Consider the following 21,889-nt stretch of genomic DNA (forward strand, 5'->3'; position numbering starts at 1 on the left):
GACTTCATGGCTGAGATCAAACACCACGGTGCTTGTTTTCAATTATACGCTTTCTCCCGGCCATGCTGTTGGATCCCAAAGAGCCCAGAAGAATTGATTTCCAGCAAAAACATGGCAAACTTTTCCAACTGCGAAGCTGACAGTCGACTATGAAAACTGCCTTGTGAAAGAAGTAAACAAGAGGACGTTCAGAAGTAGCCGAATTATGTTAATAGAAAAGCAGACAGAATGAGTACATGCCCACTTTCGGTGCATTTCTTTGAAATCCAATCATCTGTAAAATATTTATTTTTGAAGGTTAATGTTGTAGGATGAATTTGAAATACTAAACTATTTTGGGATCATAGTTTGCAGTATATTTAGGATTTAAACTACTAATATAGGCAATTACAATGTTTGTTTTGCGCGGGGCTCCCTTATTCATGGTTTTTCATTATTCGCGGCAGGGCTCGGTCCCTAACCCCATCAAATAGGATTACTGTAGAATGTGTTTATGTGCCAAGTATCAGAAGTGAACGCTGTTAGAGCTCTGACGAGCTTTTGACTTTTATATTGAACTGGTTCCTTGTCGTCGAGCCGTCTGACGCAGGTGACTCACCCCAAAAGTATTTGGTTGCATAATTTCATACTTGATGGGTGGGCAGGCAGTCAAGAGACCCAAATATATGTAGAGTATAAAAGCAATTAAAATTTCACTCTTTCATATTATGTTCCAATTAAATCTATCATATTTTCTCATAGTGGCCAGGGGAAATCTACTTGCTCAACTGCAGAGTGGTGTCTTCTGTAAAGAAGGACTGCATGACATCAGCTATGGGGAAGTCAAGGTATTGTACATGCCATGGTACAACCACACTGACATAGAATCAGGAGTTCAGAACATTCAGAGAAAGATCTTTCCATCCTACAACGTATTAGAAATACTTTTCAGACAATAACAACGGGAAATAAGGTCAAGTGGCCCATCCCTATCCCTGTACAGCTAACAGCTACTATTTGGGTGGGAGCTGTTGATATGTTGTGAACTTATGATATGTTCAACCAGCCAAATAATTCCCCATTCATCCAGATGTTATGGTCGTCAGTGTTTTGCACACCTTCAGTTTCTAAGCCTTTAGTCCAAACTGTTAATTTGTCTCACCCATGAAAATGTAAGGTTGTCACATCGGCTCTGAAGCTGTGCTTAATTGGCAGCTCCCGTTCGACCCGGCATCTGTCACCTGGGAGTCGCTGAAGCCGCAGCAATCGCTGCATATATTTTAGTCTCCTCGCTTCCAATAAACAGAGTTTTTCTCTGCGAGTACGTCGTCAAGGTCAGCCTTCTGAGCAGAGTGCAGCCTGCACAAACAACACACTTAATTGCTTCCTGATTAACTTTGTGTATGCGCAAACTTTTTCACAGTGCAGCCGACAATGTTTTTTTGTTGTTTGGGTAAACATAGAACTGTCATTGAGAAGACCAATACATTTTGAAATTGTCTGCAATGGAAAACAATGATACTTTCATTTTGAAGATCTATTACATTATGTTGACTTCATTAAAAAAAGGGACATATGAGCGAAAATGACTTTTTTATAGCTTGTATAGAAATAATTGTCTGTCTGGATTGCCTGCCCATCCATCAGTTGGAAAATTATAGAATCAAGTAAAACATTTGTTATCTGCCTATTGACTGTGTCAGCAAGCGAGCCATTCTGCACTTTGGGGCATTATGATACAACAGTGGAAATAATTTAATCTGTTACATTATCCGCTAGGCTTGGTGAAGATCTCGTCGCTTTCAAGCGAGTTACACATGCAGAAACATATCTCACACGAGTTTGACTCTGCATATCACGTCAAAGCAAAAGTTAATCAGAGCTGCATTTAGTTTCGTTGGATGCACAGTTTAGCGCTAGCTTCTGATAAGCAGCACTTGGTTTTTCTGTGAAGTTGTCGATGTGGTGGCGGTAGGGGGTATTGCTGTCTGGCGTCAATGCACCAAATAAACACAGTGTTGTGTATGAAGTGCTGCTTTCATGAAGGAAAATCGTTGTACTGTTTTCACGGGTGCACACTTTTTTTTCCGCACATATTGGGCTCTGCTCTCATGAGTAGAAGCCGCCGTAGTCAGGGCTCTGTCCCTGGTCCTCATGATGACAAAATATGTACTCACCACTGGCCAACGAGTACATAGGTCGGCAAGGGGACCAAAAAAAGGACTGGTACCAGAGCCCAAGCTTGTTTTATTTTTTTGTTTATTTTTTTTTGTCAATGTATTCATGTCTCAAAAGTGTTCTCTGTCAATTGACTGTCTGTTGTCGTACCAGAGCGGCTCCAACTCCCGGAGACAAATTCCTTGTGTGTTTTTCGGACATACTTGGCAAATAAAGAGGATTCTGATTCTGATGAGGACTGGCTCCCTTGCATGAGACAGGACCACCCTCTCAAATGGGCTATTTTTAGCAAGACAAGAAATAGGGGTTGTAAAGTGTCTTAAAATTCCTAAGCCTCACGATATTTTGATTGTCACAGACATGTAATTAAAAAACCTTAGAACTGTATAATTCATTGTATGTCCCCTTTCAAAACATGACATTGGTATTCCCAGCTATGACCAACACTAGCTCAGTAATGTGTGGGTTGTATTACAGTAGTTTTTCTTTGACTGTGTTTTTATTGACTATGTGCCAAGAAGTTAGGACAAAAACGTATTATTGATCCACAATCAGAAAGAAACAGCTAAACCTGTTTTTTTTTAACATTCATTTATGACAGCAAGTTCTTGTTTAAACATTACACATTCCCTCATGTGGTTTTTCAGTGTCTAATTAAATGTGACACAATGCAATTACGCACACAGACATGAAAAAAGAAACCTGGCTCACTTTCCAGCTAACATGCACTGTAATTGCTTTTTATACCTTTTTAAGCGACTTTCCACAATCGATGCGGTTGTGGACTTGTACTCATAACTCACATATGCTGCTGCAAAATGGTGAAAGGAAGTGGAGGATAACTTTGTGCAGCCAATCAAAGCTTAAGGTCAAGATGGAAAGAAGGCAGTATTAATTTGTAACTCATCCAGCAGGAGAAAAATACCTTTACAAAATACCAGATATAAATACCACAACCGCATACCAGATATAAATATCATGACCAAATACCAAATGTCATAACAGAATACCAGTTCCGTCGATATCACAGATTATTTATTACCAGATACTGTACCTTGACCACATGCCATAACCAGATATCAGTACAAGATGCCAGATACTATTACCAGTTACCAGTTTCCAAATACTGCTACCACGCGGAATTGTGCTTTTTTTTTTTTGTCAGTTGGCGCCATGTATTTTTGGTTCTCTCCCAAGCAGAGCAGGGAAAAGTTGACCAATGAGGTGTGCACCTGGGAGCAATTGGTAATCTGCTCTTAGACAATTTGCTTCAATTGACCAAAACCGGAAAATAGGTTTCGCAGGCTTACTGTTTGCGCAGTGATAAGTACGATAACTATGGACTGATGACGTGATGGTTTGAACCCAAACTTCGTGGTAGATGACTTTTTTTCTTTATCGCGGGCATCCTCGGACAAAATTTAAATACATGTACAGGTCATTTATTTATACATGATATAAGTAAACTCAAAAAACGACTAAACGTTGGATATGATCATCTTTGCTCTTGAACATATCTTGTGTAAAACAGAAGACATTGTACAGTCGATGTTGAATATTCCTACAGGTGCTTTGTCACGGTCTCCTGCCATAGGGCTCTGCCAGTTACCTGAACCGGAAGGAAGCGCTTCATCCTGTTTTAGCGAATACAGAAGTTGGTTGCGCAAAACCCCTTTAGCCCCTGGGCCACACCAGGGAGGCGCCAGATCATTCTTTTGTCTATGTTATTTGCTATGCTCCATTCTGTCTCGCTCTCATTTTGGATTCCACCCCGAGTTGGATGTTTCTTGTGCTTTTTGCTTCTCCCAGTAAGGTCTAGTGTTTCTCCGGTAACACTTCTTGCTCTTCTCCTTCCTCTTAGTTGCTGTTTATTGGAACTCGGTTGCTATTTTCTCAACTAATTAGTGGACCTTTTCATTTACTAGCCTTTTCATTGTACTTGGTAAGTTACTATTTTTCCCTACTGATCAGCAGCACTTAATTTTATTAGTCTTTTGTTTCTGTACTTTACCCAACTTGTTAGCAGTGCCTTGTTTTAAAAGTCTTCTTATTTTGTACTTTGTGTGGGGGGAAAAAAACAAACGCACTCTTCAGTAGCACCTTTTTGTTTCAATTGGAATAAGGACTTTTGAGTTACTCCTTCTATTTTGTGTGTCTCTTTTGAAGTCCGACCAGGAGCAAATCCTTATAAAAGAATCCCAAATACCATTACTAGATGCCAAATACCATTACAAAATACTAAATGTCATTACCAGATACCAGTACCAGATATTAAAACACTATTACCAGATATCATGACCAGGCATCAAATACCATTACCGGATAGAGAATATGATTACAACAAACCAATTACCATTACGAGATACTAAATATTATTACTAGATATGAATATAATTACCAGATATCACATACTAAATACTATCATCAGATACTAGATTCAGTGAGCAGAAACCAAATACCATTTTTCAGATACTGAATACCATCACGAGATGCCAAATACCGATACCAGGTAGAGCTTATCATTATTTAAGGTGCCTTAATTGCTGTCCATAATTTTTTTAATGGAATTAGCATAATTAGCACCATTGTGAACTTATATTCATGATTCACAAATGCTGGCTGAACCAAGCAGTAAAGTGGATGATCACTTTGTGCAGCCAATCAAAGCTTCAAAGCTTAAGGTCAAGGTGGAAAGAAGGAAGAATTGACCCTGTCTCAGCTTTTTTTGTAACGTGTTGCAGCCATAAAATTATAAGTTAATGATTATTTGCTAAAAACAATCAAGTTTATCAGTTTGAACATTAAATATATTGTCCTTGTGGTGTATTCAATTAAATATAGGTTGAACATGATTTGCAAATCATTGTATTCTGTTTTTATTCATGTTTAACACAACGTCCCAACTTCATTGGAATTGGGGTTGTATGTCCATACCGAGCCCGCTCCCTCACACACACTGACAAAAGACATGCAAAAGTAATTCGTCTAACAAAGCAGTGACTGGAGGGCCTGATGATCCATGAGAACGTAAAGAAAGGAAAACAAAAAAAGCCTTAAGTGAAGAAAAGAACAGAAGAGAGTTGAATGCAGAGCTGCTGCGAGACTTACTCCTCTCGGATGGATGGATGAAGATATAAAAAGGGGGGCACAGTGGGGGTGGGAGTGAGATCACTGGCACTGCCTCCACTTCAGCAAAACACCACTACTCTGGTTGGATAATGGATTGAGGAAAGTTGGGGACAGGAGAAGAACACAGAGGGAAAAAAAGAAATGAAGAGAGGAAGTGGCAGTGATGATAATGCTAGCTTCTCAGCAGTGCAGCACAGCAGAGGCAGAGGTAATGATGGAGGGGATGCGAATGCTTTTCACACACTGAGAGGCTGAGATGTAGGATACGTTACACCAAGTGGGAGGAAACACAAACAGCTTGAGTCTTCATTCCAAATCACAAATACCAGGGCCATAGACTTTTGGGGAATTTACAAAAGTCTCATTTTAATGCGGGCCTTTTCTCTAAAATATGCCAATATTCTACTATGAACAGTATATATATATATTATTTTTTGTAAAATATCTTACGAACTGCTGGTGAAATCCTTTCTGTTATCGTAAGTCAAATTATTACTGACTTTTTGGGTTTTGTAACTGCAAAATAGTTGTAAATGAATATTGTTCCGTTTTCACAGGTCTTCACACAAAACTGGAACTGAATATAATGAATGACTTAATATCTTAACTCTTTTATATAACTTTATTTATTGAAATGGTAAAACTGACATTTCTTTTTGAAATGTACATAAATTGTTTCGCGTAAATGTCTTTTTATTCCTTTGCGTGGCAGTTGTTGACCAATTAAAAAGCATATTGCAGCCACCTAGAGGACTGGAGTGGAATAGCAATGGAATCAGAATTTTACATGTGTACTTTGTTTATGCCATATTTTCTTATATAAGGGTAAAGCTAAGTCATACATCATTTCAAGGTCTTACCTCCAACAGGTCAGGCTGCTAACCTGAGTGTGTGCCACGACTAAGTGAGACAAAGAGAAGGCCTGGGAAATATTTCTGCGAGACGCTTATCCGACACGACACACGAGTTTTGTTTGTGACTCTTCCACTTTAGATCAAGAAGAACAGTTCGGGTGGGGACAATGGCAATGAGGAAGTGAGCGATAGCACACATGGAGATAGGGAGGTATTCGAACACGAGACAAGATTAAAAGAACATGTTGCAATGTCCGCTTCCGCACTCCTCACCTCGTTTCTTGTCCTCTTTTTATTCTTTCTGTCTGTGGCTAATCCAGTTTACGTAACAAAGCCTCTGTTTGTGAAATACAGTCCTTGATGAAAGACTCCAGTTTTTGGAATAAAACAAAAAAACAAATAAAACAAAAGCGAGCAATTTGCAACAATTTGGAATTTCTTCTAAAACTTTTTACTTTTGAGATTTATTGAGGTTTGCATACTTAATGAGCCATGCAAAATACTCTGTTTATAAGATGCAACTCCCCCTAATAAAATTACTTCATCGCACTTTGTCAGTGGGGTGGGACCACAACATGTATTGTTTTTGTATCCTTGACACTCAACCATACCACTATATTTAGGAATCTGGAAAATGCATAATAATTAGTTGATTTTAGATTGAGCTTTGAGGGACTCCTATTGTTCCCCTTGTTCCTGACAATGCCAAATTGTCCATTGGCTGTAACATCACTTTGACATGGTTGCCATTTCTTTTCTCTTGTTTATCCTTCCTTACTTTCTGTATTTCTTTTAACATGTCTACTCTGTATACAAATACAATCCAGCTCAACCAAAAAGTCAATTATGGCTAGTGACATGCTTGACAGGCGGCACGGTGGACGACTGGTTAGAGCGTCAGCCTCACAGTTCTGAGGACTTGGGTTCAATCCCCGGCACCGCCTGTGTGGAGTTTGCATGTTCTCCCCGTGCCTGTGTGGGTTTTCTCCGGGCACTCCGGTTTCCTCCCACATCCCAAAAATATGCATTAATTGGAGAATCAAAATTGCCCGTAGGTGTGACTGTGAGTGCGAATGGTTGTTTGTTTGTATGTGCCCTGCGATTAGCTGGCAACCAGTTCAGGGTGTACCCCGCCTCCTGCCCGCGACCCTAGTGAGGAGAAGCGGCTCAGAAAATGGATGGATGGACATGCTTTGCATTTAGATTTAGTATGACTTTTGTCAATAGGGCATACTTGTTAACTCATTTGGCGTAATATATGAACATGAACAGAACAGCTGCAGCATACTGTATTACCTTGATTTTTGGCATACCTCATACATAGTGAACATTTTTGTGCTTGATTGCGCTATCATAATAAAAACATATATTATCAACATTCCCTAAATCTGAAAAATGTGGCGGTTGGACAGCATCCCATAAAGGATTGTGTTCAACCTTAGAGGGTCCACTGTGGTTTAATGATTATTTGCAAGTGAAGTAATCACTTCCGTATCCTGTAACGTCTGCATAAGTTGCTGCAGCCTTCTTCCAACACCCTTAAGGTGATCTTGTTTTTAGCATTCTCGAGTCCTTGCGTGTCACCGCTCTCCCTCCCAATTCTCCCCTCCTCCCAAGCTTTCGTTCGAGTCACTGCCTCTGGTGGCTCATTTCAAAATCCAAACGCTGGTGTGCAAGACTGCAAATGAGCACATTTCCCATTCCCTGCAGGGTCTTGCTCTGGCAAGCCTGTGCACAGCGGCCAGTCAATACTCTGCTAATGTTATCTGTTTGCCACCTATCGTGGGACCTGGTGGTCCTGGCCTTGACACTCATTCAACCCTCTCCCCCTCCACGCTTGGAGAAATACTGGAATGATCTTTGAGACACCAGGAATAGACAAGGGGAGCTTTTCCAACCAGCCCAGGAACTTTGTGTTCCTGGTAGCAGGAGTTCCTGGTAGCAAAAGGTTCCTGTGACCCATGTGGTTTGTGATAACAACGCACTTATTAATACAGGGTAGCGTAAGCAAATGAGGCTGATGTTGCTCAATACTGACACCTATTGGAACTAAAAAATGCTGGTATTTCAAACTATTAATGTTATATCTTAATCTAAATTTCTAATATTTTTGAAGGTCAAGGTGGAAAGCCAAATAATTGGGCTGTTCAGAGTTAGGATATTATTTCAAACTCATCCAGCCACTTGGCTGCCCTTTAGGCATGAAAGGTGGAAAAGCCAAATGTCTGGGCTGTGGGACTTCTAGTGCTAATGTCTTGGCATTCAGGCGATTACATTTTTCTTCATGCATGTGCTATGCTGTAAAATTTAACTTTTTACTATATCAAATTGTAGACTTTGTATATGTATTTGCTTCTATTCTGTTATTCTGTTGTTTTACTCTGGTGTCTGCAGCCAGGTTGGCATTGCAAAGACCTTACCTGCGGCTCAGCCTGGCAACGTAAGCTCTGCGAGCACAGAGTTTGTCCAGCCTGCTCCTTGTCCACCAAGTGCGTCTCAGTGGAAAAACTTAAAGATTGGTGTTTGGAAGTCTCACGCCCCACAGCCCCGGCCGAGGAAGACGCACACGCCTGCTTGGGGTCAGACCTGTGAGTTGGCCAGCGTGCCTGTGGCGAGATCTGCTGCCAAGAGGTCCGCCACGTTCGATCTGTGATTCGAAGATTTGCTTTTCAATGTATTTTAATCCTCTAATATTGAGTCTTGCGTAACGCAGCATAATGGCGGCTCTGTGAATGAAAAAGTAAATGCCTACAGAGGTCTGTCAACCAATCAACGTTCGTTCCTGGTAACTCTTGAAAGAACCTACCCACCAGGAGGAATGAAATAATCCAGGGGAAAACTTCCATACCCTGGTAGTTTTTTTCGGTGGGGACACAGGGGGGACCCAAAATACCAGGGTCGCTAGGGAAGTTCCTGGAATGGTTCCTGCGGTAGAAAGCCCCTAAGTGTGACCCAATTGAAAATGTTACTTTATCTCTTTATGAAAAACTGTACTTCATATTATCATCCATCCATCCATCCAACCAACCAATCAACCAACTGCTTATTCTCGCTAGGGAGGCAGGTGAGCTGGAGCCTATCCCAGCTGACTTTGGGCAAAATGCAGGGTACTGGGACTGGTTGCACACAAATCTTCAATGAACTTCACATGCATGTTTATGGAATGTGGGAGGAAGCCAGACCACACAAGCATGGGAAGAACATGAATACTCCACGCAGAAGGCGAGTGCCGCATGCTGCCATCATGCTCCATAAAACATACAATTCATACATACTGTATATTCTCCATCTGTTTAGTCATTAACATCCAAATCACAATCATAGATACAGCACTGTAAAAACGTCTTAGGCTGTCATCTTCTTCTTCTTTTCCTTTCGGCTTGTACCTTTAGGGGCCGCCACAGGGCATCATCCTTTTCTATGTAAGCCTATCTCCTGCATTCTCCTCTCGAACACCAAGTGCCCTCATGACTTCCCTCACGACATTCATCCACCTTCTATTTGGTCTTCCTCAAGCTCTCTTGCTTGGCAGCTCCATCCTCATCATCCTTCTACCAATATGTGCAAAATCCTCTCGGACCCTCCCCACCCTGGTCACCAGCTCTTCCAGCTCCTTCCCTCAGGTAGGCGCTACCGATCAATGCAAACTAGAACTAGTAGACATTCCAACAGCTTCTTCCCTCTTGCAATCAACTTCTTGAACAGCTAACTTACAATTCCATTACAACAAGCTGGCAATTTTTTGACTTGAGTTCGTTGTCACATTTCTGTATTATGTATTACTCGTGCACTCACTGTAGTTGTCTCGCCGTGCTGCACTATTTGCATATAGTGGCCACTCATGCCAGAGTAGCATCTGCTCCATTTGCACACTGATTGAGGAGTATCTGTAACATTTGCACAACCATTGTCCCAGATTATCGCACTACTCGTCACTTTAAACCGCATACACTCCTTGAAGTCTCAGTGCCCTTTGCACAATGGTCATTGCACCGGACTATTGCGATATTAGCCATTCGAACTGAGGACTCTGCATCTTTTTGCACAATTGTTGTTTGTTGTTGTTTTTTGTCAATGTCTTTATGTCTCCAAAGTGTTCTGTAAATTGACTGTCTGTTGTACTAGAGCGGCTCCAACTACCGGAGACAAATTCCTTGTGTGTTTTGGACATACTTGGCAAATAAAGATGATTCTGATTCTGATTCTGATTCTGAATATACCTACTATTTCCCCACTGGACCTTTCTAAACCATCGAAGTCTGCTCTCTCTAACTTTGTCTCCAAAACATCGAACCTTGGCTGTCCCTCTGATGAGCTCATTTCTAATTTTATCCAGCCTGTTCATTCTGAGAGCGAACCATAACATCTTCATTTCCACCACCTCCAGCTCTGCTTCAGGTTGTCTCTTCAGTGCCACTTTCTGTAAGCCGTACACAATGGCTGGCCTCACCACTGTTTTATAAAATTTGCCCTTCATCCTAGCATAGACTCTTCTGTCACATAACACACCTGATACCTTCCTCCACCCATTCCAACCTGCTTGGACCCGTTTCTTCACACCACACTCACCATTGCTCTGGACTGTTGAGCCCAAGTATTTAAAGTCCTCTAACCTTGCTATCGCTTCTCCCTGTAGCCTCACTCTTCCCCCACCACCCCTCTCATTCATGCACATATATTCTGTCTTACTTCGGCTAATCTTCATTCATCTGCTTTCCATCTTTCTAACTGTTCCTCCACCTGATTCCTGCTTTCACTGCAGATAACAATGTCATCTGCAAACATCTTGGTCCACGGGGATTCCAGTCTAACCTCATCTGTCAGCCTATCCATCACCACTGCAAACAGGAAGGGGCTCAGGGCTGATTTTCGTCTGTCACACCGACAGCACACCTCACCACTGTTCTGCTGCACTCGTACATGTCCTGTATTATTCTAAAATACTTCTCTGCCACTCCAGACTTCCGCATGCAGTACCACAGTTCCTCTCTGGGTACTCTGTCATTGGCTTTCTCTTGATCTACAAAGACACAATGTAGCTCCTTCTGACCTTCTCTGTACTTTTCCATCAACATTCTCAAGGCAAATAATGCATCTGTGGTACTCTTTCTAGGCATGAAACCATACTGTTGCTCGCAAATACTCACTTCTGTCCTGAGTCTAGCCTCCACTACTCTTTCTCATAACTTCATTGTGTGGCTCATCAACTTTATTCCTCTATAGCTCCCACAGCTCTGCACATCACCCTTGTTCTTAAAAATGGGCACCAGCTCACATTTCCTCGATTCCTCAGGCATCTTCTCACACACTAGAATTCTATTGAACAAGGTGGTCAAAAACTCCACAGCCACCTCTCCTAGATGCTTCCATACCTCCACAGGAATGTCATCATTACCAACTGCCTTTCCATTTTTCATCCTCTTGAATGCCTTTCTAACTTCCCCCTTTCTAATCATTGCCACTTCATGGTCCTCCACACTTGCCTCTTCTACTCTCCCTTCTCTCTCATTTTCCTCATTCATCAACTCCTCGAGGTATTCTTTCCATCTATCTAGCACACTACTGGCACCAGTCAACATATTTCCATCTCTATCCTTAATCACCCTAACCTGTTACACATCCTTCCCATCTCTATCTCTCTGTCTGGCCAACCTGTATAGATCCTTTTCTCCTTCTTTAGTGTCCAACCGAGCATACATGTCATCATATGCCTCTTGTTTGGCCTTCGCCACCTCTACCTTTGCCCTATGTCGCATCTCAATGTATTCCTTTCTCCTCTCCTCGGTCCTCTCAGTGTCCCACTTCTTCTTCGCTAACCTTTTTTCTTGTATGATTTCCTGTACTGTGAGGTTCCACCACCAAGTCTCCTTCTCTCCTTTCCTGCCAGAAGATACACCAAGTACTCTCCTGCCTGCCTCTCTGATCACCTTGGCTGCAGTAGAGCCACATTATTGCACCCTCCAACAAGGGGTTCAGAGATAAATTATGTTTTAAAAAAGAGTGGACTAAGGAATCCAAGTAAGAAATCAACACATGAGGATGATTGCGTGTGGACAAAAGAAATGAAGGAAACAAGAGAAGGAAAATTCAAAGTACCAAAGGAACAAAGAAATGAAGAAAAAAAAGAAATATATATATATTTTAAAATATCATCTTTCAGCATGCTCCTTGTTCTCACTCTCAGTCTGCGTGAAAAAGATGAAAGCAAATCATTCGCGTGTTTGTCTTCACTGTAATTATTCACACAGCCACCTCCAACCCCTTTTCTCTACCATGTTCCCAACCGATTAGATTCCAGGCTGATGCACAATTGTTACTAGAAAGGTGTTATGTGGAAACGGTACTGTAAATAACCTGTGTGTGTTTCCATTGATTCATTGGTTGGCCAGTAGTTGAGAATGCAGTCTGTGACCCAAGGATCCCTGGTTTGATTCTGCTGTCTAGCATAATAGCACCACCTTGCTAAAGGGCCTTTGAGTGATACACTCTTAAGTCCCCCAAAATTACTAGTGGGTTTCATGTCATCCATCAATCCAGTTACTATTTGGGTTGTGTGTGAGCTGGAGCCTATCCCAGCTGACTTGTGCCAGAGACGGGGCAAACCATAGACTGGTTGGCAGCCAATCGCAGCAGTAGATTAAATGCAATGGTCAAAATTGAATAATGTTGAATGTAAAAGTACATTTATTTGCCTTTTTCAGCGAAAGATATAAAGAGTACCCTTCAGTGCGAAGACGGTTCAGCGTTCAGCAAGCTTCGATGTTCCAAATGTGAATCAAGAGTATAGAATAGAGAACAGTACATGCTTTAGCCCTCGAGTGAAGGAATTAGAATGTCGACAATTGAACTAAGATTGGGAAATATATCGCTAGTTCTAGTGTCTTTAACTATTACTATGAAAGAGTTCGTACGCATCTTACGTGACAATTAGCTACAATGGAACGCCCCCAAAAGTAAAAAAAGGAAACCATCATCATGCGTGATGTCAGCAAATCTTGTGAAACTTCTGCGTTTTGTTTGGCTTTTTGTTTGCGTGTGTGTGTGATGACACCACAGAAGTGTACCAATTATGATGACCAGAAATTTAACTTACTGAGATGTAGAAAATTGTTTGGCTGCCTAGTACAATATGACCAGTAAAATCAATGACAGCAAATATATTACATTATAATTATTTAACATTCCAACATTTTAATTTTATCAACCATATTACACAAACATAAATTTACTTAATATCCACTTGTTACACTATAGGTCAAATCACTTGGTTGGGTGTGGGTGGGGGGATGAGGGTGATGCCTCAAGCAAATAATGACTGGAGTGGATGTGACTGTGACAAATGTCAGGGCTACGAAGTGTTGTCAACTTACTTTGTCGCTAAATTTATCAACTTTCCCAACCCTTTGAACCACTAGGTTTCCCAGAAAAAGCAACTATCAACAAATCTGGAGACTTTTTGCTGTCTTATGAGAGACTTGAGACTCTCTCCAGTGGTAAGCGGTGTTCACCCCTCTGTGTCCAGACTGCAAATGAATGGCTCTCGGGCGAAATCACCACGATAAGGTTAACTGATATGTTTCTATTCTATTATGAATACAAACAGTGAGTTTTAAATACCTACAGAAAAGGCTTGTGTTTTACTATCCAAGTGCTCTGAATTTCGTTGTCTGTGCTTTCCAGGTGACTCTTTACAGCAGGCTCAACTTCACCCTGCAGTGGGATGAGTGTTCATGCTTGGCTAAATTCTAAGAGATATTTCTGGCCCACCAAATCAGTGACGAATCACCTGTGACCGAAGTGCCGCTCCTCTCTCTCATGCACAAGCATCCACATACACACACAAAAAACACACAGCTGCATTTTAGTGCAGAGCAGCTCAACGACAAGCTGCTCAAAATAAGATCCTTCCTCACTTGTTTTCCTCGCTAATGACGCCATGACTAAAATGTTAATTACCCCAAAAAAGAGAAATGATTGCCAAAAATCAAACAGCAATTAGCGTGGATCATCATTAGCACCATTAGCCGCTACAGCAAGATGGAGGATTATTGAGCGAAGTATGGCATGATCATCAGCGCCTCATTCAGCAGGTTTTTCACAGGCATAAAGAAAGAAATCATCAGAAATCAGCAGAAAACACACAGAATGCATTGGTCGTTCGGAGACAAGCTAACAAACAACAACAATGGAATAGAACAAGGACTATATATATTTCCATATATTTCTTGTCATGTTGGTCCAGGGAAGGAGACACATTTTATTCAAAAGGAGACTAATATATATATATATATATATATATATATATATATATATATATATATATACATCCATCCATCCATTTTCTTTACCGCTTATCCTCACTAGGGTCGCGGGCGTGCTGGAGCCTATCCTGGAGCCTATCCCAGCTATCTTCGGGCGGAAGGCGGGGTATATCCTGAACTGGTCGCCAGCCAATCGCAGGGCACATTCACACCTATGGGCAATTTAGAGTCTTCAATTAACCTACGATGCATGTTTTTGGGATGTGGGAGGAAACCGGAGTGCCTGGAGAAAACCAACGCAGGCACAGGGAGAACATACAAACTCCACACTCAGCTCACTCATATTTATCATGTTATCTGCACATTAGACATTTAACATTGCGTTAAAAATTACTTACGCTCCTTTGTCGTTTGTGGCAAAGTTTATCATTGGCCGAACACTATCCATCTGCAATAAATGTCCGTTAGAAACAAGGGTTCCGGCGGTGTAAACATGGTTATAGGTGGAACTTATGTTTTTTTTCAGGTCCAAGTGGAGCTTCGAGGCACACATTTTGTGTCGACCTATTTTTGAAGTCGACTTAGCCTAGTTATTCGATTTTGAACATAGTTTACAGTCACTCACAGATATATTTTGTGAAAACATGATCCACACGCCTGGTCTAAATACAAAGACATCACTGTTTGACTGAATGTAGCAGACTGTAGTGGTAACCTTCCATGACACCAACAGATGATTTCTAATTATTTATTGTGACAGCACTTCTTGACTCTACACATGGCCTCTGCTGATTAGGATGAGATAGAAACTGTGAGAATCTAACCCAATCTTGCAAAATCTTATTTCCGCCACCCTTCCCTTCTCAAGGGCACGGCACTTCAAATCCTTCCCCTTAATATCTGCACCTGAGCACCAACCGGTGGATTGCGGGGAATCTGAGGAGGTCACTACCCTGCCGGTCAATCCTGGTGGGACAAATGTTTCTCACCTTGTGTTTTCGCATTATTGAGAGCAACAGGTCAGTTGCAAATCCACTGTTGCGTTGGGAAAGTTTGGAACTTACACTGTTGCCAGGAAGTAAAAACCCTATGAAATATTTAACAGTGCAGACATGCTAAACACAAGCAGCTACTGGTGTTTTTTTGACACTGGAGTGGGGAACATACACTATTTTACATAATTGAACTAACAGGTGCATTTTGTACATACCTTGCTGCACGAATGACCCGTACACGAACCACATGGAGTTGTAGAGTGTCGTGGAGGACACGGAGCCCATAGGCAGTCGAGGTGGGTTGAGCCAGTTGAGTAAGTAGACCAGGATGCCAACCAGCAGCACTGTGCCCGCGATGCACGCCCACAGTGACAGGTCGAAGGGGGCCAGGCAGGCGAATATGTCCACTGTGCGCTCGGCCTTGCGCAGCAACACCCCCACGGAGTAGTCCATGTAGCGCGTGGTGAAGTCCACGACGCTCTCGCGCTCAGGCGTGATAGTCAGGGCGGAGAGTCCGACATCAGCTCGCTGGGGGACGAAGGAGAAGTACACGATAATTCATGTAAAGTAGGTACACGCATACCAATATTCAGGCTGGAAAAGTCAGCATTTCCCCTATCGCTAAAAGATCATCCTGACTGATTACCCTGTGGTGTTTGAAGAATGGTTGTTCCTCACCGATCTGCTCAGAAAACGATCGGGGCCGACAATGATATATGTTTAATCTATCTGTCAGAGTAGTAAGTATACACTTGGAAAAAAAATGGTATGTGTGTAACCTGCTTCAGTGAAGAATACGTTGCTATTGTAGCAATCTGGTTTCCACTGAGAAGTACGGTTTGGTCCAGTTAAAATTTGGTGCAGGGGCCTAAAATATCAAACTCGCACCATCGCACTCTTCATTCTTCCTTTGTTGGGGCATCGGCCAACGCAGTACAGAGTGATCCACTAGTTTCGGGGGGAGCTGGAGTACGGGTGTAAAACTTAAGGCCCGGGGGCGAGATCCAGCCCACCACGTCACTTTATGTGGCCCGATACAAAATAAATATGCATACAAATCACACAAAAAGAGAACATGCATTATCCCATCTATTGAATTCAAGACAACAAATGAATGGTTCATTTTTCCTTGTAAGTGGGATGATTGGCACTTGAAAAATACATGGGTCAGTGAGTGCAATTAAAATGAGCTTTGACAAAAAACAAAAAGCTAATTAAAATGTTTCCAGTCTCTGGAGTTTTGCTAGCAGCTGTAGACATCTGCTAGAACCCTGCAGGATTTAGAGTGATATTCCGACATAACACTGTGCCTCCCCAATTTGAAGCTACATAAAATAGACCACCCTCTAGTGGCTAATTGCTGAACAAAATAATGTTAATACACACGTACACATCTTATTTTACAGTCCACAGTTTTCTGCACACAATTAAATATGATTGGATATATTTGAACTAGGCACAACTGAAACACACTGCTTCTTTGTGTAACATGATGGTAAAGTCAAAAGAAATCAGTAATCAGCAAGCGACTTTTTGGACTGTCTGGTTCAACCTTGGGTGCAAATTACATGCTTGAAGTTGCCACATTCATCTATTCAAACAATTATACGCAAGTATAAGCCATCATACTCCTCAGTAAGGAGACGGTTTATGCGTCCCAATGATGCACATGCTTTGGTATGAAATGTGCATAGCAACCCAAGAACAAAAGCAAAAGACCTTGTGAAGATGCTGGCTTTAGCTGGTAAGAATGTGTCATTATCCAGAGTGGAATGAATACTGTACCGACATGGGTTGAAAGGCCACTCTGCCAAGAATAAGCCATTACTACAAAAGAAATATCAAAAAGCCAGATAACAGTTTGCAAATTAGGCTTTACACAATGAGGATTTTTGGGGCCGATCACCTATCAGCAAGTTTAAAAAAACGATAACCGATCACCGATCCGATCACAAGATAGAGCAATGTGTCTATTTACATGACTTGTTCATTTATTGTATATACTTGTGTACTGTATACTGAGTACGTATCTTCAAAATTATTCTCTAGCACTTTAAAAACTTAAAAACATCTTTAAACCAGACTTTAAAACATCAATGAACTCTAGGGGCCATTCAAGGATTGGCCACTGACATATGTTTAGGTCAAATCAACAGTACAACATGACAGAAATAATGGGTGCTAACTTACTGTAATTAAATTACTTTATTGCAATTAAATTACTTTAACAAACACTGTTAATGACATGCTTAGTTGAACTTTCTCACTGGATGGGTGTTGTCCAGAGTTTGCATCCGTTCGGCTTTTCCAATCCCCCCCCCCGCGGTGCATTGCTAGAACTCAGCATGCTCCTCCTTGTGTACATTCTTCAGTTGCCCAATCAAATTTGTTGTGTTGAAACATTTAGATGACGTTCCCCACGAGTTGTGCACAGACTACAAATAACTTGCGTGTTGTTTGTCGGAGACACCGCAAAATAGTCCCACACCGACGACATGTCTCTTCACTGACAAGATTGAAAAAAACTTTATTGGCAGTCAGATAGTTACAGTATTACGCCACGAGACCCGTGACAAGGCTAAAAATTAACTAGCTTTTGGATTCATACGTGACGACGATGCAAAGTAAATGTCTTTTGTCTTCACAAAATAGATGACATCATGTGGCAAGAACATTTTGTGGAAATACTGAAACAACATCTCAAGACATCAGCAAGAAAGTTAAAGCTTGTGCGCAAATGGATCTTCCAAATGGAAAATCACCCGAAGCATCCTGCCAAACTGATTACACAGTGGCTTATGGATAAAATAGTCAATGTTTTAGAGTGGTCATTAAAAAGCCCTGATCTCAATCCTATTGAATATTTAGTATATTGGAATAACTGAAAAGGCATGTGCAAGAAAGGTGGCCTACAAACTTGGCTCAGTTACACCATATAAGTCGGGAGGAATGCCCACCCCTCACAAAAAAAAAAAAAAAATCCTCTCATTATTCTGGCATTTAGAAAATATAAATAATTTTTGTAATCCTAATTGAGGACAGGACAAGTTTAGCATTATTTCATGTCAGAGGGAGAAAAAAATGTGTAAATGTCTTTTTATATAGCGTTTGTAAAGATCTGGTTTAAAATAGAGGGTAATTATACCTTCTGCCATCTCTTGGAAGAGCATCTAATTGCTCTGCATGTCACTATGGCTGGCATAGCATGATGAACAAATATACATAATTTGTAGTAAATAAATGATAATTTTCAGACCAATCCAGTGAAATTTTATAATTTCCCGTGATCAGTGGAATACTTTTTATGGAACTATGAGGAAATATGGTATGTGTACTGTAATTAAATTGCGGGGTTTTGTGTGTGTGTGTGTGTTTATGCGACATGTCAACAATCAAAATGAGCAGAGAATTAATTAGCCTAGCTAATAATTGGCAGGCATAATTGTGTGTTCAAAATGCATTTGCATGTTAAGTGTATTTACAGCCAGAGCACAACAATTTGCATTGTGCTCAAAGCATGGTTTCGTGAGCTGTTGATGAGTATACATACAAATGCAAAACACGAGCTATCTGATAAAAAAGTTCAATCTTAAAAAAAAGTGTTTCGTGTAGAGGCTAAAATATGGATTGACAGGTTCTCTGACCATAGGGTGATAGAACCCAATGTGCAATCCCAAGAGGGTATCTCTAGATTCAGTGTACAAACATGATTACTATTGCACCAAATAATCATTTGAAAGGACACACTATGCATTTCTGGACAGATAACAACATATTTACTTGGTTGTTTAGTTTCACACTTGATGGGTGGAAAGCCACTCCAGAACTATTTTCCTACAAGCAATTAAAAAGTTTCGTTTGCATAATATAGTATAGAACCCCTTCAAGTCAACACAACAATACAAGGTGGACTGAACACATTTGTAGTGTAGTTTAAATGTTGGTTTAATTTCTAGATATGAATAGGATGGCCAAATTGAAGAACCTGGCACTGTTGATTAAGCCTGTTGTAATGAATGAGCCAAAGCTCAAGTGGATAATAAGAGAGTGTTCATGCCTAATGAGAGTGTTTGACATGGCTGACTCAGCAGCATTATGGAGCACATCCAAAGTGAGCTTGCCCTATAGTTTACACAAAAAAAAAAATACTAATAATTTTCATAGTAGCTTGTGGATTTGTTTAAAAAAATATTACAGTACTTTGCATACAAAGTTTCTACAATCTGTACATTAATTAATATGTAGTCTTTATGGATTTGTTTAAAAAAATATTACAGTACTTTGTATACAAAGTTTCTACAATCCGTACATTAATTAATATGTAGTCTTTATACTTATGTAGAGCAGCAAATCACAACAGAGGCACATTAGTGTGTTGTGAGGGATTATCAAGTGTGCTGTGTTAAATTATGTAATTGCCCTTAGTTCCTCCAAAAGTTGTTTATTTACAACAAATGATGTGTCTCTGTTCATCTTGTCTATGCCATGGTGACAGGCATAATAATGAATAACTTTTCCACTAGATGGCATGGGTAGGAAGGAAGAAAGTACCATGTTGTGCTGGACATAAGTATGGAAGTAATTGATCATGCCTTCTTGTGCCGCGTAACGACATATTCTTAAACCGCTGTGCAAACTATTCATGACCATATATGTTTTTTTTTTCTATTATTAACTGTAAAATGTAATTTAATTTGAATGTGAGTCCGCTGAACCAGCATAAGCCAAAGAAAAAGCAAAAAACGTGCAGTTAATCCTTTGGTATTTGTTGAACTCAGGTACTCTGAATGTCTCATGAGAATTATTCTTTGAAGCTTTTGCACAACTTTGAAGCCAGATTTTGATTGAATTGAGTCGAGCATTGTAGCTTTTAAAGGTGCCACTTACCATATTAATAAAATATGGTTGTATTAGCTTGGAAAACTTTGTAACAAACAATTGCACCATTTTAACAGCATACCTACTATGCCTCTGTTGTCTTTTTAAGCGGTCAGAGAAGCTATAAAATAGTATTGTACTTTTTGTTTATTTTTGACATTATGTAACAACCCCTTTTTGTTATTCATCCTATTATGGTCCACTCCAAGTGTGCTGGAGGAGTTTAATCTGACTCGTCAATAAATAGGAGTTAAAGTGAGGCCCCCGCGGTAGCTTCGTTTAAATATTTACTTTGGACGTGACATGGTTTCCTTGCTGGGATACGAAAAGAGGTCCAAAAGATTGTGTACACACCCCCACCCCCCGTGCCCCCAAGGGAGGCTGAGGCCATACTTAGCATAAGTGACGCCAATGGCATGTGACGTTTTGCATGCTTACCCTTGTGAATTGGTTCAGAGTGATTTGCATAAATAGAAAACGCATCCTTCTGTGCTGCTTGTATACCAATTGTCTATAATTTCCTTTCCATTCACCCAGTCATGTAGCTTTGAAATGGTGCTTTAATATTGGTTTCTGGTGTGTGTGTGTACATAGATGATATTCCTCTCACCTTAAAAACAAGCTCCCCCATGAGACCATTCCACTGGCCGTCAAGCTGCAAGCTGCCATACTTGTGGTCCGGCGCGATATAGATCTCGTACTTGAAGCCCAAGTAGTTGGACAGAGCATCCAGCACGTCGATGGAGAAGCCCTGGTATTTCTTGGGTTTGCCTAGAACGTTCTCTGACACCATCACAAACGGTTCCTCCTGGAAAGCCAACAATCAATCACAATGTGAGTTGGTCAAACAGCCAATCAATACAGCACTCGTTTAAAAATGTAACCCTTCCAGTTACTCAGGGGCCCATTACAGCACCACCTGTGTTCATTCGAAAGGTTAAAGGTCTGTACTAAACACACAAGTAGGGCTGTTGTCAGGACCACATAAACCAAGACAAAGAATCTCAAGAGTTAATGACAAGACCAATAATACTCAGTTTTTAAAAAAAGAAGAAAATAAAACAAAAGGGAAAAAAAGTTTTTTTGTCATATGCTGCATGTTAAAACTGTCTGTAAGATCTGATAGCCCTCTCTGGTCAGATTTCATGCCTCTAATTTTAATTATTATTTAAAAACTTGTCCTGCTGCGACAGGATCAGCCTATCAGAGACTGTTTTGGCAGAAGGCATGACTGAAGAGTGTGTCAATCATTTTCTCGTGCACCCACACGCATACTCATATCTCACACACTCAGTCTGCCACACACAGCAGCCTCGCGCTTATAGTTTTCTTGGGCGGCTGGTTGAACTCCTGCTAACAAAAAAAGTTAAAAAGAAGGAATTTGACAGCTCTCGAGACAAATCAAGGGTAAACATATTGGCGTCCTATGCGGGTGGCTGCATAGCTGGGCTTGGAAAATACACAAGACTAAGACTGAATAGTTAAGATGAAGTCACCAGCAAAACACTGAAGATTTAGGACAAAGTCAAGACTTAACTACTGCAGAGTTGAGACCCAGTCAAGACAAACCTTTTTTACAAAGTTCAGACCAATTTGAGACCAAAACACTGATGCG

General features: G+C 40.9%; 1 protein-coding gene across 6 annotated transcripts in view; it reads right to left on the reverse strand.

Annotated features, from left to right (window-relative positions):
* The window catches only part of grid2 (glutamate receptor, ionotropic, delta 2), a 456,195-nt gene that overhangs the window by 84,280 nt on the left and 350,026 nt on the right, over positions 1–21,889 (reverse strand). For all 6 annotated transcript variants that reach the window (XR_009787777.1, XR_009787779.1, XR_009787778.1 and 3 more), the window contains exons 10-11: positions 20,885–21,082; positions 15,612–15,924 (exon numbers count right to left, since the gene is read on the reverse strand). Coding sequence is in view for 3 of the 6 variants with exons in the window: in XM_061767886.1 (XP_061623870.1) it covers positions 15,612–15,924; positions 20,885–21,082 (511 nt within the window). In the remaining 3 variants the exon portion in view is untranslated. The remainder of the gene's footprint in view (positions 1–15,611; positions 15,925–20,884; positions 21,083–21,889) is intronic.

This window comes from Phyllopteryx taeniolatus, chromosome 3 (genome assembly GCF_024500385.1).
Source record: "Phyllopteryx taeniolatus isolate TA_2022b chromosome 3, UOR_Ptae_1.2, whole genome shotgun sequence".
NCBI classification, from domain to species: Eukaryota; Metazoa; Chordata; class Actinopteri; order Syngnathiformes; family Syngnathidae; genus Phyllopteryx; species Phyllopteryx taeniolatus.